This window comes from Grampus griseus, assembly GCF_964374135.1.
Source record: "Grampus griseus genome assembly, chromosome: 14".
In the NCBI taxonomy this organism is placed as follows: domain Eukaryota; kingdom Metazoa; phylum Chordata; class Mammalia; order Artiodactyla; family Delphinidae; genus Grampus; species Grampus griseus.
In genome coordinates this window covers 67637595-67650122 of record NC_139008.1, presented here as the reverse complement: position 1 = coordinate 67650122, position 12528 = coordinate 67637595, and the positions used below count along the sequence as shown (strand labels likewise).

Genomic DNA, 12528 nt, shown 5'->3' with positions numbered 1-12528 from the left:
AGTTACAAGACATGGGCCAGCTTCAGTCTGTTTGTTTGATTGCCTGGACACCTGTGCTGGGAAGGAGCCCAGCTCAGAAGGAAGGAGTTCCGTCATTGATTAATGTCTGCCTCGGGCACAGGCTAGGACAGTGGCAGTACGAATCCTGTTTATTTGCCATTTCTTACCCAGGGTGTGGTTCTCAATTTTGATTTGTCAGAGTTTCCGGAGAAGATTCCTTGCCCAGAAACCATCTCTTAAAGCCAAGACCAGTCTTACCCATGGGAAGTGGGGTGGTGCTGGGGCGTGGGTCTGGGCAGGACCTTCTCAAGCATCTGTCTCTACACTGAGTCCCCTGGTCCTTCTGACTTGCTTCTTTGTCTGCAGGTAGAGGTGCTGACCTCACTGAAGGCCCTCAGCCGCCACGTGGACCCCAGCCAGCTGCCCATGGCCCTGGAAGGCCCCTTCCCCTACTGCCACGGTGAATGGGTGCAATTCTTCCAGGTATCTACCATCACAGCCTTCACCCCCCACCCTCACCCCTTCTGTTTCTCCCTTCACCGTCCTGCCCCATGGATCCACTGAACTTATCAGGTTCAAAGACAGTCATTCAACAAGTGTTTACAATGAGGGTGCAGAGTGGAGTGACTAAGAGCTCAAGCTCTGGGGCCAGGAGTCCTGGGTTTCAATCCCAGCTCTGCTGTGTGACCTTGGGTAAGTTACACACCTTCTCGGAGCCCTCTTCCTCAGTGACGAAATGGGGCTGATGTGAGGCTTGAGTTCATGTGTGTAAAGAGCTTAGAAGAGTGTCTGGCACATGCTAAGAGTGATGTTAGTGTTAACTGCAAATACATTTACAGACATCTGCTTTGTGGACACACAAAACTCGGGAAGCTTGGGGTCTGGTGAGGGAGGCAGATGTGCTCCCTTCTGTAAGAGGGAGGAAGTAAGGAAACTTCCAGGGCTGGGCTCCTTTCCTGTGTGACCTCAATCCTTCCTCACCGCAACCCTGCGAGGGGGCACCTCATGCCCAGTTTAACACATGAGGATGCATAGGATAGGCACAACTTCCACAGCCACACACAGGAGCTTATGGGCTTGAACCGCACCAGGACCAGTGCCCATAGTTGCCCGCCCAGGGCTTTCTCTAGACCAGGGCAGCCCGACTTCAGCACTATTCACATTTGGGGTCAGATAATTCTTTTCTGGGGGAGCTGTTTGTGCACTGTCATGTGATTAGCACCATCCTTGGCCCCTACCCACTCTGACAACAGCATCCTCCAAATGATGACAACCAAAAGTGTCTCCAGACATTGCCAAATGTCCCCTGGGGTACACAACCATCATGCATGGAGAACCACTGGTCTATAGTCTAACGCGGCTGTTTGCTTATTTGCTTTCGGCCTGGTCCTCTTCTTTTTAAGATTGGGTCTATTTTTGAATAGACCCTGTGTTCAAAATTCAAATGGTACAAAAGGGTATATACTGAAAAAAATCTCTTTTCCTATTTGTCCCACAGGCCCCCAGTTCCCCTCTCCAGAGGCCTCCAATTAATCCAGGGGCCTTTGAACTATATTTTTGCTTTAAAACCTTCCCTTTAAATGAAATCTTACCTATAGAGCCAGCATATAAAACTGGTAATGAGGATGAGTATCGGTGCTATTCTAAGTGGCTGGCACAAATAAACCCATTTAGTCCTCCCACAAGCCTCTAAGGCAGGAAATGGGGAAATGATCCCATTTTGCAGAAGAGGAAGTAGAGGCACAGAGAGGTTAAGAAACTTGCCCGAGGCCTCAGAGCTAGTAAGTGGTGGAGCTGGGCTGAAGTGGGAGCCGGAGAGGATGTCCTCTACCCCTGCCCTCTCACCCCCTCCTACCATTCCCTCTCCCACAGGCCTGGGAGTAAGTCAGGCCTGTCTTCTCTTTTTCTCTCTCATTCCCAGCATGAGTGGTTCTCAAACTGTGGTCCCTGGACCAGCAGCATCAGGGCCACCTGGGAACCTGTTAGAAATGCACACTCTCAGGCCCCACCCCAGAGAAACTAAACCAGAAACTCAGGAGGAAGGCTCAGCAGCCTGCTTTATAACTGACTTTCCAGGGGATTCTGATGCAGCTGAAGTTTGAGAACCACCACCCCGCGTGTCCTCCTGGTGGGAGGAGGGGAGAGGCACCCTCTTCACTGGCCCAGGCTAACATCCCCACTCTGGCCTCCTTTCATGCAGAAGCTGGACCCTTTCCTTGCTGACCTCCGCCAGGCCTCCTCGCTGCTAAAGGCTTCCATCAGGGAGTTTGAGAAGGGTGACCCCCCTGGAGGGGTGCAGGTGAGACAAGAGCCTGAGGTGGGGAAACCACACCACATCCCTTATTTCATGGACCAAGGGCTCAGTGAAGGGGCTTTGTTTTCATTCATTCATTCAACCGATATTTACTGGGCAGTCACCATGTGTCACGGCCTGGAGACCCAGCCTGGGGCAAATCGACTTGTCCCTGCCCTCGTGGGGCTCATGGTACAGTGCGAAAGGTCATAATTTAAAAAATAAACAGAAATGGACATGTCATTACAAGTGATGCTGAATGCTGTGAAAGTAAGATTGAGAAAAATGGGGAAGGAGGGTATAGAAGTTGAGCCTTGAAGGATGGGACGGAGCCATGGGACTTGGTCTGTGCTTGGTCTGTTCAGGAAGAGCAAGGAGGCCAGTGTGGAACAGAGTGGGGGAGAGGAGGATAGAACGAGAGGATCTTCTGGATCCATGGGGCTGTATCAGGGAGGAGTTGGGTTGGGATTTGATTCTAAATGGGCAGAGAAGCCGCTGGAGAGTTCTAAGCAGCGGCACTGGGATGATCAGATTGGCACTTTGAGATCCATCTGGTTGTCATTCAGAGAACAGATTGCAGGGGGAGCCAGAGTGCCACAGAGAGATCAGTAAAGAGGCTGGGATGGGCGTCCCAGCAAGAGATGATGGTGCTTGGACCAGTGAGGTTGCCACGGTGATGAGAGGAAGCTCGGCTTGAGGAGATGTTTTAGAGATAGAAAGGAGAGACTTTCTGTAGAAACTTGAACGCCAAACTAGGGGAGTCAGGCGTGATTGGGGTGTGGGGAGCCCTGGAAGGTTATAGAAGGAAAGTGGGGATTGAGCCGCAGGCTACCTCCCTACCCTGGCAGGAGGCCTCCAGGTGTCTGAGCAAGTCCAAGGAGCTGATGGAGGCTGTGCTGAGGGACCCAGGCCTGTTGGGCCTCCAGCGGGAAGGCGGAGCCACCCTGGCCAGGCTGCGACAGGAAGGCAGCAGGCTGAACTTCAACCCAGACATCAGGTACGGACACCAGGCTTTTCCTTCCCCGCCCCATCCTATTCCCCAGACTGGGACTCAGGGCTGGGGTCACTTCGCTGAGAGGACACATAGGGTGGGCTCTGAAGATGCCCAGGATGGGGTGTTTGCCGGGCCCATATCCTGGACGGAGGCCTGATCACGGGCCCCCAGCCTATACCTTGGCAAGTCCCTTCTCTGCGGCCCCTCCTCAGTCCAGGCATCAGAGGACAGCACCCCCATTTCTGGTCACTGTCATGGACCAGGGATGCTCTCTGACCCAGACACTGGGCTGAGCCCCTTTAAGAGCCCACCTCTTATTCCTCAAAAGACCATGTGAGGCTCACATCCTCCTGTTTGGCTGATAAATACCTGAGGCTAAACGAAGGGAAGTAACAGCCAGACCAGCTGAACACTAACCCCTGCACTGCCCTACCCTTCGTGGCAGGGGCCAGGGGAACCTCGTGCTGTGCCAGGGTCACAGAACCACAGAGCAAGAAATACGCATTCCTAGAAAGAACCAATTTTCTTAAATTTAGGAGTGGGGTGGAGGAGAGGTGCAAGTCAGGAATTAAATCAGCCGGTAGTTGTATATATTTTATCTCTGTTAGAATGAACACTACTACAAAGTTTGCGTAATCCAAGAACATTTTATTTATTTAACCTCCTCCTCTCAACAGCACTTAGTATGAACACAGCATTGTTCTGAGGGCTTTAAGGATATTAATGTGGTTAATTCCCACCCACGAAGGGGCTCCGAGTATTACCCTCATTTTACAGTGGAGGAGCCTGAGGTTCAGGGAGAGGTTAAGTGACTTGCCCAGGGCCACACAGCTGGGATGTGGTGGGGCTGAGACTTGAACCCAGGCAGCCTAGCCCAGAATCTTGAACACACCACCCTGACCTCTGCCCACAGAGAGATTCATGCTGATGTGAGCGCTGGGCGGCAGTGGACCCTGGTGCTCGGTGTGGAGTTGTCCTCACTGCCCCTCACACAGCCTGGTGGGGCTGGCACTGCCTTTCCCAGCATGCCCCTGCCTCACTGACTGGGCCCCCAAGCCCCTTTGGTCCAACATAGGCCCCTCCAGACCGTTGGCCACCAGCAGCTCCACCAGGGAGCGCTGTGGTCCCGCGTGAGCCGCTGCGTGTTTCTTAGGCACCTCCTGCCTGCCCGGCCCGTTTCTCCCTCCCTTTGCCAGACAGACTGGCGTTTTCCATCCCGTTCACGCACCCTGGGTGCTCACCCCTTCCATGGAAGGGCAGTGACCTGTGGGAAGCTACAGTCAGATAAGGAGGCTTAGGGCAAGGCTCCCTCCAGGAAAACGGGCTCTCCTTCCATCTCCTCTTTTTCCTTTTCCTTCTAAAGGACCCCAAGGGCGGAGGAGGGTGGGGTGGGATTTGAGGGGTGTTGGGAAAGCCCTGAGATTCCTCCTTTCACCCAAGTTTTTCCTGAAATCCCATCTGCATCCCTTCATTTATGTCTTGCTGGCCTTGATCATTTTTTAAAATCATGTGCAGAAAAGGCCGTGGACTGAGTTCCAATTCAGACTGCCATGCGTGTGAGTGAGAACCTCTCTCTGGAGGATCAGTTTTCCTATGTGTAAATGTTTTCCTATCTGTAAAATAGAGGCCAGAGTGGAGAGGTGTGTTACAGCCACTTATCATCATTGCAATAGAAATAACAAGCGCTTTGTAAATAAGTTCATTTGTACCATTTTTTTAGATTCCACATATAAGCAAATGAACTTATTTACAAAACAGAAATAGAGTCACAGAAGTAGAAAATAAACCTGTGGTTACCAGGAGGAAGGGGGAGGGAGGGATAAATTGAGAGATCAGGCTTGACATATACACACTATTGTATATAAAATAGATAACTAATAAGGACCTACTCTATAGCACTCTGTAATGACCTATATGGGAAAAGAATCTAAAAAAGAGTGGATATACGTATATGTATAACTGATTCACTTTGCTGTTCAGCAGAAACGAATGCAACATTTTAAATCAACTATACTCCAATAAAAATTAATTAACAAAAATAAAAGAAATAACAAGCGCTAACAGCACCGTGGGCCAGGCACTGTGTTAAGTGTTTTGAGTGCGTGAGGGCGGGTTTGCCTGAGGCGCTTCGGGAAGCGCTGAGGTCCAGGCCACTCTCTGAGCAGGACTCCGGTGGGTTGGGGAGGGGCCTGGGCATTGAGATTTTTAAAGCTCCCAGAGCAGGTTCTAATTGTGTTGCCAGGGTTGAGAGCCAAGGGGTTAGATTCTTTAATTCTCACAACCCCCCTGTGAAATGGGTTCTGTTATCCCCATTTTTTATAGCTGAAGAAACGGAGACAGAAAGGTTGAGAAGTTTGTACAAGGTTCTGTTACTAGAAGGTAGCAGGGCTGGGATTTGAACCCAGACCTCTCCAGCTCGGTTCATACCCTCCTGGGGAAAGGCAGGGTCATTTGGTTTCTCGCTGTGTCCTCTGGTCCTCCCAGTCCCACGCAAGGCCAAGGCTGAGGCCCAGAGAGGTGTAGGGACCCGCCCAAGCTCACACAGCAAGTCAGCAGCTGAAATACCCAGGCCAGGGCCACAGAGCTGGTGGGAGCCGCGGAGGCATGCCTATGCTAGGCAGGAGTGCTGGGGCTCCGGGTCAGGGGGTCAGCATCTTGGGTTTTCTCTCACACTCCTCGGCCTCCCAGGAGCCATCTGGCCGAAGCTGCTGCCCTGTACAGCCTCGTGGATGAACAGCTGCATGTCCTCGTCACTGTGTCCAACCACCTCCTGAGGAGGCTGGAGCTCCGCGTCCGCCTGGGCCGCCTGGAAGCTGCCATCCACCAGGTGAGAGAGGAGGAAGCTGGCCCTGGGACGTGACGGGGTGGTGGGCGGCTCCTGCCTCTCCAGGCCCCACCCCAGCCAGGCGCTTTGCTCTCGTAAAACGACAGCAGGCAGGCATTCTTGGAGCACATGACATGCACTCCATAGTGCTTGATAGGTGAAGACATAACTCCAGAAGCTGCATTTTTTAAACACCGACTTTGCGCCAAGCCCTGGGCCAGAGCCTTTGTGTCCATCACCGCTTTCCAACCTCATCCCTTACCAGTGATGTGGGCAAGATGCTAGGATTTCTCCTACTCATCGATAAGGACACTGAGACTGGGAGACATTATGTCATCTGCCCGTGGCTGCACACCTAGGGGTCTGATCCTGGAGCCCACACCTGGCACCACTCTGTCCAACTGTTGATGCCTAGAACCAACGCATCCCTTCATGCTCTGGGCCGTGGAACAGAGTGTGCCTGGAACCAGACGGCCTGCTTCCAATGCTGGCTCTAGCACTTACTAGCGGTGTGACAAGGTATTTAACTATTCAGTGCCTCGGTTTCCTCACCTGTTAAATGGGGGATAGTATTAGTGCCTGCCACATGGGGCTTTGTGAGGATAAAGTGGGTGATGCTCTTTTAAGACACCCCAGAATACGAAGAAGGCTTCTGCTTATGGGATCGAGAGCCATTTTACCCCCTCTGTCCTTCCTTGAATCCTCACGTCTACCCCATTTTGCCACTGAATAAACTGAAACCCAGACAGGAGAAGTGACTTGCGCGGTTCACACAGGGAGTTCGTGGCAGGGCCGTGCACCTTCCTCTGGCACTGTTTGGATGGTGAGAACCACGCCCCACCCCCACCCCAAGCTGTCTCTTTTCCTCCCCAGAATTGGGAGGGTTTCAGTCCAGGCCGGTGGCATAGGCCCAGCCCCCAGATGACTGAGGACAAGACTTCAGCTTCCCAGGAAGGTGGCAAACTGGCCTAAGGATGTCTCCTCAGCAGCCCCTCATGTCCAACCTCCCTCCCCTGCCCCAGGTCAGCAACTGGATGGAGCAGGAAGGAAGCCAGTGCCTGCAAGTGCTGACCCCCAAGGACGGAAGCTTGGAGACAGTGGAGAAAGCCCACGCAGAGTTTGAGGACTTCTTCCTTCAGGCTGCGGTGTGTTTCTAAAACTGAGGGCGGGGTGGGGGGGGGAGCAGATAGAGAGGGCAGGAGATGGGGGTGGCACTGCTGGGGAAAAGTTGCGGAGGCGGGAAAGTGGAAGAAAGCTTCCCAAGACAGTGAGGAGAGCAACTTGGAACACAAAGCATTCAGCTTAGATATTGTCTCCTCCAGGAAGCCTTCCCTGACTACCAAGTACAAAGATGGCCCATCTCAGAATGCCTGGAGGGCTTCTTAAAATACACATTCCAGGGTCCTACCCTAGCCCTACTGAGTCAGCCTCAGAGCTGGGGTGGGGGGAGAGAATCTGCATCCTTGATGTGCTGGGTCCTGGGGCACAGGGTGATTCAGCCTCTGTTTCAGCCCTCGGGGAACTTCCAGGCCAGTGGAGGGCGGAGACAAGATGAGGGGCTGGGAGCAACAGGGAAATAGCCAGAAAAGGAGAACTGTGGGGACACAGGCGAGGAGCCTGTAACCCAGACTCTGGGGTTGGAGAATTTTGCCAGAAGAGGGTGACGCTAAGCAGAATCCCAGCAGGCAAAGTAAACCCTGGGTTCCCATTTTACAGATGAGGAAACTGAGGCTCAGGAAGTCTCATAACCCGGTAGTAAGGCTGGAGCTGAGTAGACACCCCTCCCCTCCCTGCTCAGGCCCAGTACCGCCGTGGCCTGGAGCTGTGCAAGCAGGCGGCCCAGCTGGGAGCTGCAGCCAGGGCCAGGGAGGCGGGAGGAACAGAGCTCCCGGAGCTGGCAGGCTTCACCTTCACCCAGCGGGCCTTCCAGGCTAAGCTGACCCACTTCTACATGGCAGCCGAGCGGCAACGCACAGACCTGGAGACGCTGCTCCACCTCCACCACTTCTGCAAGAAGGTGAGCCTGGCAGCCCACCTGCATAAACTCCCAGCTCCCCCAACACCTAGGACGTAGGGTGGGGGCAGGGAACAGCCTAGACACAGCACTAGGCTCTTTTCATTCCATAGTCCCGTGAGGGGGAAAACGCATTACCTGCATTTTCCAGAAGGGAAACAAGGTTTGCAAGGTTAAGTTACCCTCCTTAAACCAGGTCCAGCTAATCCCTGACCCCAGCTTGTCGCACTACACAGGCAGTCTCCCAGTGACCCAGATATCACCTCTCAAAGGAAATCACCTGCTTCTTAAACGTTGGGATTAGGGGAAGGATCCTGGGGATTTCTGAGAATCTGATCAAAGCCACAGACTTTCTCTCCACACATAGACCTCTGCAGGCAACTTCACAGGGTCAGGACCAGGCTCAGAACCTTGATCTCGTCCCACTCCTCTATTACAGTGTTAGGGAAACAGGATCAGAGAAGTACCATCACTTAGCCAAGGTCACACAGCAAGCCATGGCACCATTGTGCTCTTTCCCATGCCCCACCTTGCCCTGCACAGATGCGTTGGAGGAGACAGCTGGGGAAGGAAGGAAGGAAGGAAGGGACAGTTGGCTGAGGGCGGGCCCAGAGGCTGCTCTGAGCATCCTCAGAACAGAGGCCTCAGTCCTCACCAGGAACCCAGCGTTTGGCCAGGAGGGAGGAGGAGGGGGTAGGGCTACTGGGGCAAGGGTCGGGGGCCTGGGCAGAGGTGAGTTAGGAAGCAAGAATAACTCCATTACTTTGCATCTGTCATCTCTTGGAACCCAATGTGGCAAGGTTGACCAGCTCCATTGTACAGATGAGGAAACTGAGGGCCCAGAGAGGGGCAGCACCTTGCCCAAGGCCACACAGCTAGAGAAAAGAAGAGCTGGAATTTGAACCCAGATGTGTCCATGTGCTATGTTCTTCTGCAAAGGAGAGCGAAATGACAAGCAGTTCTTGTGTCCAAGCAGACATGATGACGATGGTGATGAGGGTTAGATGACTATTATGGGGTAGCCCACATTATTGACTGTGTTCACCACGCCAGACCCTCCTAAAAGCACTTTGCATACCTAGCCCGATTTAATTCTCATCCTATCTTTGTGAGGGAGGGGCACCGACATTGCTTCCATTTTACAGATGAGGAAAGTAAGGTCCAAAGAGGAAAGTGGCTTTCTCAGCATCCGCTAGCCCGGTTGGTCAAGCAGGATTTGACTTCAGAGTCTCTGCGCCTCTTAAATCCATTTAGCCAAATCCCTCGTTTTTCTGATGGGGAAACTGAGGCCTAGGGGGAGCAAGGGAGCAGCCTGAGAGAGCTGTAACCCAGATGAGACAAGAACCCACACCTCTGGCCTGGGCCCAGTGCCCTCAGCTGCCCCTCGCACTGGCCACTGACGATGGAGCATGGGAAGAGCCTGACCCTAGCCTCCCAGCTGTCAGGCCAGCCCAGCACACAGGGCACCAAGAACGCAGAGGCTTCGGGGGCAGCGGGAGGGACTTGGTCAACTCACACCTGGGGCACTGGGAGGACAGGCCGCTCTCTGTCTCCCTCAGGCAAGGGAGGTAGATGTGGGCAGAGGCAGCGAAGGGATTCCCCGTGCCCAGCTGTTCAGAAGTTAGAGAGCGAGACAGCAGGAGGATCTGAGACTTAGAGTCAGGGATATGCCTGCATGGGCTCTGTGACCTCAACAGTGGCCTTCACTGCTCTGGGCCTCAGCTTCTTGTCAAGAATAATGATGATAATAATAACAACCAATGCTTAGGTACGGAGTTCTTATTGTCTGCAGGCCCTGTTCTAGTCATTTCACATATGGTATTATGGTCACACCAACCCTGTGAGGCAGGAAGCCCAGAGAAATCAAGTCACTGACCCAGGGTCACACAGCTAGGAAGTGGCATAGTTGAGATTCGAACCCAGGTCATCTGGCTCTCGTGCAGAGAAGTGAGAATTAAATTAAATGTAAGTAACCCCTCCCCCTGCCCCTACACCCGACTTTGCTCAAATCTGGAATTATTATTTTTAACACCGATGTTAAATTATTGTTTTTAACACGGATGTACTGTTAATGTTGTCATTAGCAGTAGTGGTAGGAGGAGTAATGCCTCATAGATTAAGGGGATCTGGAAGCTTCTCTCTCTTGTTTACTAATTTTAGCGGATTTCAGCCCCATCGGCCTTCCCTGGAGAAAGCAAACTGGCTCCAGCACTGAGGCCTTTGCACTGGCTGTTCCCTCAGCCTGGAAAGCCCTTCCCCTCGACAGCACCTTCTCCTCTCTGGCCCTGAATTTTAATCCGCACAGCAAGGGGTGGGGCAAGATGATTTCTGAGTTGTTCTCCACCTCTGTCCAGCTTGGCCTGGAATATCTGGTTCCAGACAGACAGACGGACAGACAGTACGGCTCAGTGCTGAGCTCAGCCCCAGGTGGAGAGCAGGCATGCGGCAGCTTTAGCACTAAATAATAATAACATGACTGTGTCGCTAACGGAGATTTATGGAGCCCTTTCCCAGCCATGAGCTCAATGTGCTTCTGCAAATATGAAGCCATTTATCTAAAGACAAGTTCCCTTAATCCGCGGAAAGACAGTTTCCTCGGAGAAAATTGTTCTCCAATCCCCACTGCCTAACAGCTTGCTGTTGGCTTCTCAATTAATGGAGAGAAAGATTATGTTTTTCACGAGCTGCTGGGAACATGTTGGCTCCTTTGCAACCTGCAGACATTTTGTGGGTGAAGTGGGTACAGGCAGGATCCTAAAATGCGGCAGAGGCCCGGCCAGAGCGAGGGGGCCTCCGGGCCTGGGCTGGCTGACAGTCTCACTGTGTGACTGCAAGGGCAGGGCCCTGCCTGGGCCAGTTTCTCCTGTGCAAGGAGGTGCTTGGAAGATACCCTCTTGAGGGCTGGACAGGGCTGAGTTTGAATCCCAGCTCCTCCCTGACTTGCAGCGTGACCTGGGACAAGTGATTTCATGTGTGTGAGCCTCAGTTTCCTCCTCTGTAAAATGGGCTGCTGGTTCAGTGTGATCCTACATGAGATGCACAGAGCCTGGCAAACAGTCAGCGTTCAATAAATATTAGCCAGACTCCTCCCTCAGCACCACTTATGAGGGGTTCATACAATCCGAGAATCACTCAAATTTCCATGATTATCTATCACAACCTCTACTTTACTGAGGGGGAAACTGAGCCCCAGAGAGGGGTGAGTCCTTGCTGGCCCCTAAGTCTGTAAGACTGTGCCTGAAGATCCCAAGGGTGCTGGGGACTGTTTCCCGGTGGGTAACGGAGGGTGGTGTTCCCTGGGGAAGAAAGGGAAATATTGTCATCATCAGCGGTGGAGAAAATCACAGCTGTGCTAAGAGAGGCCCTAACACTGATTGGACATTTTTGTATTAATTCAGTCTAGCTGTATTTGTTCTTTAAGCCTCCTCTTGGCTCAGAGAGGCCTATCCCTGTCCTCACGGAACCCCCATCTCCCTCTCTTCTTGTCTCCCAGATGACCTGGTTCCACATGGACTGCCAGGACCTGATGGCCCAGCTCAGGCTGGGCAAGGCCCAAAGGGCCAGCCCTGGGGACCAGCGCCGCCTCCACCGCTACCTGCAGCGCCTGGCGTCCGAGTTCCCTGCCGAGAAGCTCACGGCCATGCGGCTGCAGGTGGCCTCTCTGAGCTGGGAGGGCCTGGGCCAGGACCTGTGGGAGGAGGCCCAGGAGAGGCACGAGGAGATCCAGACCCTCCTGAAGAAGGCACTGGGCCACTGTCCATGCCTGGCAGGTCCCCCTTCCCACCCGGCGGGCCGGGAACTCAGAGGGGCGGCCGCCAAGGGCCAGGACCTGAATGGAGAAGTCACTTACAAGGGAAGACGGGACCTGCCCCTCCAGGACTCACTGGGTCTGGATCGTTTGCCAAAATCCTGTTGGCCTCCTTGGGGCCCCAGACGTGTACAGAACAGAAGTTTCCAAGCAGCCCCTCCACCCCAGGAAGCTGGCCAGGCTTTTGAAGCTGATGACGGCAGAAGCCCGCATGGGCCCCTGGATCCTGCCCCTGAGCGTTATCTCACCACCTTCCTCTCCTGGCAGCAGCTCCCCAGGCAGAGTCAGATCCCACGGCCCACTGGGGGCAGCTTCTCCTCGGAGGGGACAGACTCACAGACGTCTCTGGAGGACTCACCCCACACAAGTCCCCCTGCATCCCTCTAGCTGGGAGTTCCCGTCAATCACACCAGGCTCCGGCAGGGATGGGTATGGTTCGGGTGGGGCCCAGCTAAAGACAGAGCTGGGGAGCCCTGGACCATCCAACAGGACGTGGCTACTGAGTTTGGCTCGTGCTCTGTAGACAAGAACTCACACCTGCTCCCGGCCCCAGGAAGCTCTGGGAAGACGCGACTCTCACACATTCGGAATAGTA

At 53.6% G+C, this 12528-nt stretch overlaps 1 protein-coding gene across 1 annotated transcript in view; it reads left to right on the top strand.

Moving 5' to 3' along the window:
• Nucleotides 1-12320, top strand: part of KIAA1755 — a gene marked incomplete at both ends in the record, with an annotated part of 31037 nt that extends 18717 nt beyond the window's left edge. The window contains 7 exons of the mRNA XM_082670737.1: nt 367-483; nt 2201-2299; nt 3142-3290; nt 5976-6114; nt 7134-7256; nt 7910-8128; nt 11619-12320. Of these exons, the coding sequence (XP_082526863.1) occupies nt 367-483; nt 2201-2299; nt 3142-3290; nt 5976-6114; nt 7134-7256; nt 7910-8128; nt 11619-12320 (1548 nt within the window). The remainder of the gene's footprint in view (nt 1-366; nt 484-2200; nt 2300-3141; nt 3291-5975; nt 6115-7133; nt 7257-7909; nt 8129-11618) is intronic.
• Nucleotides 12321-12528: the final 208 nt, after the last annotated feature.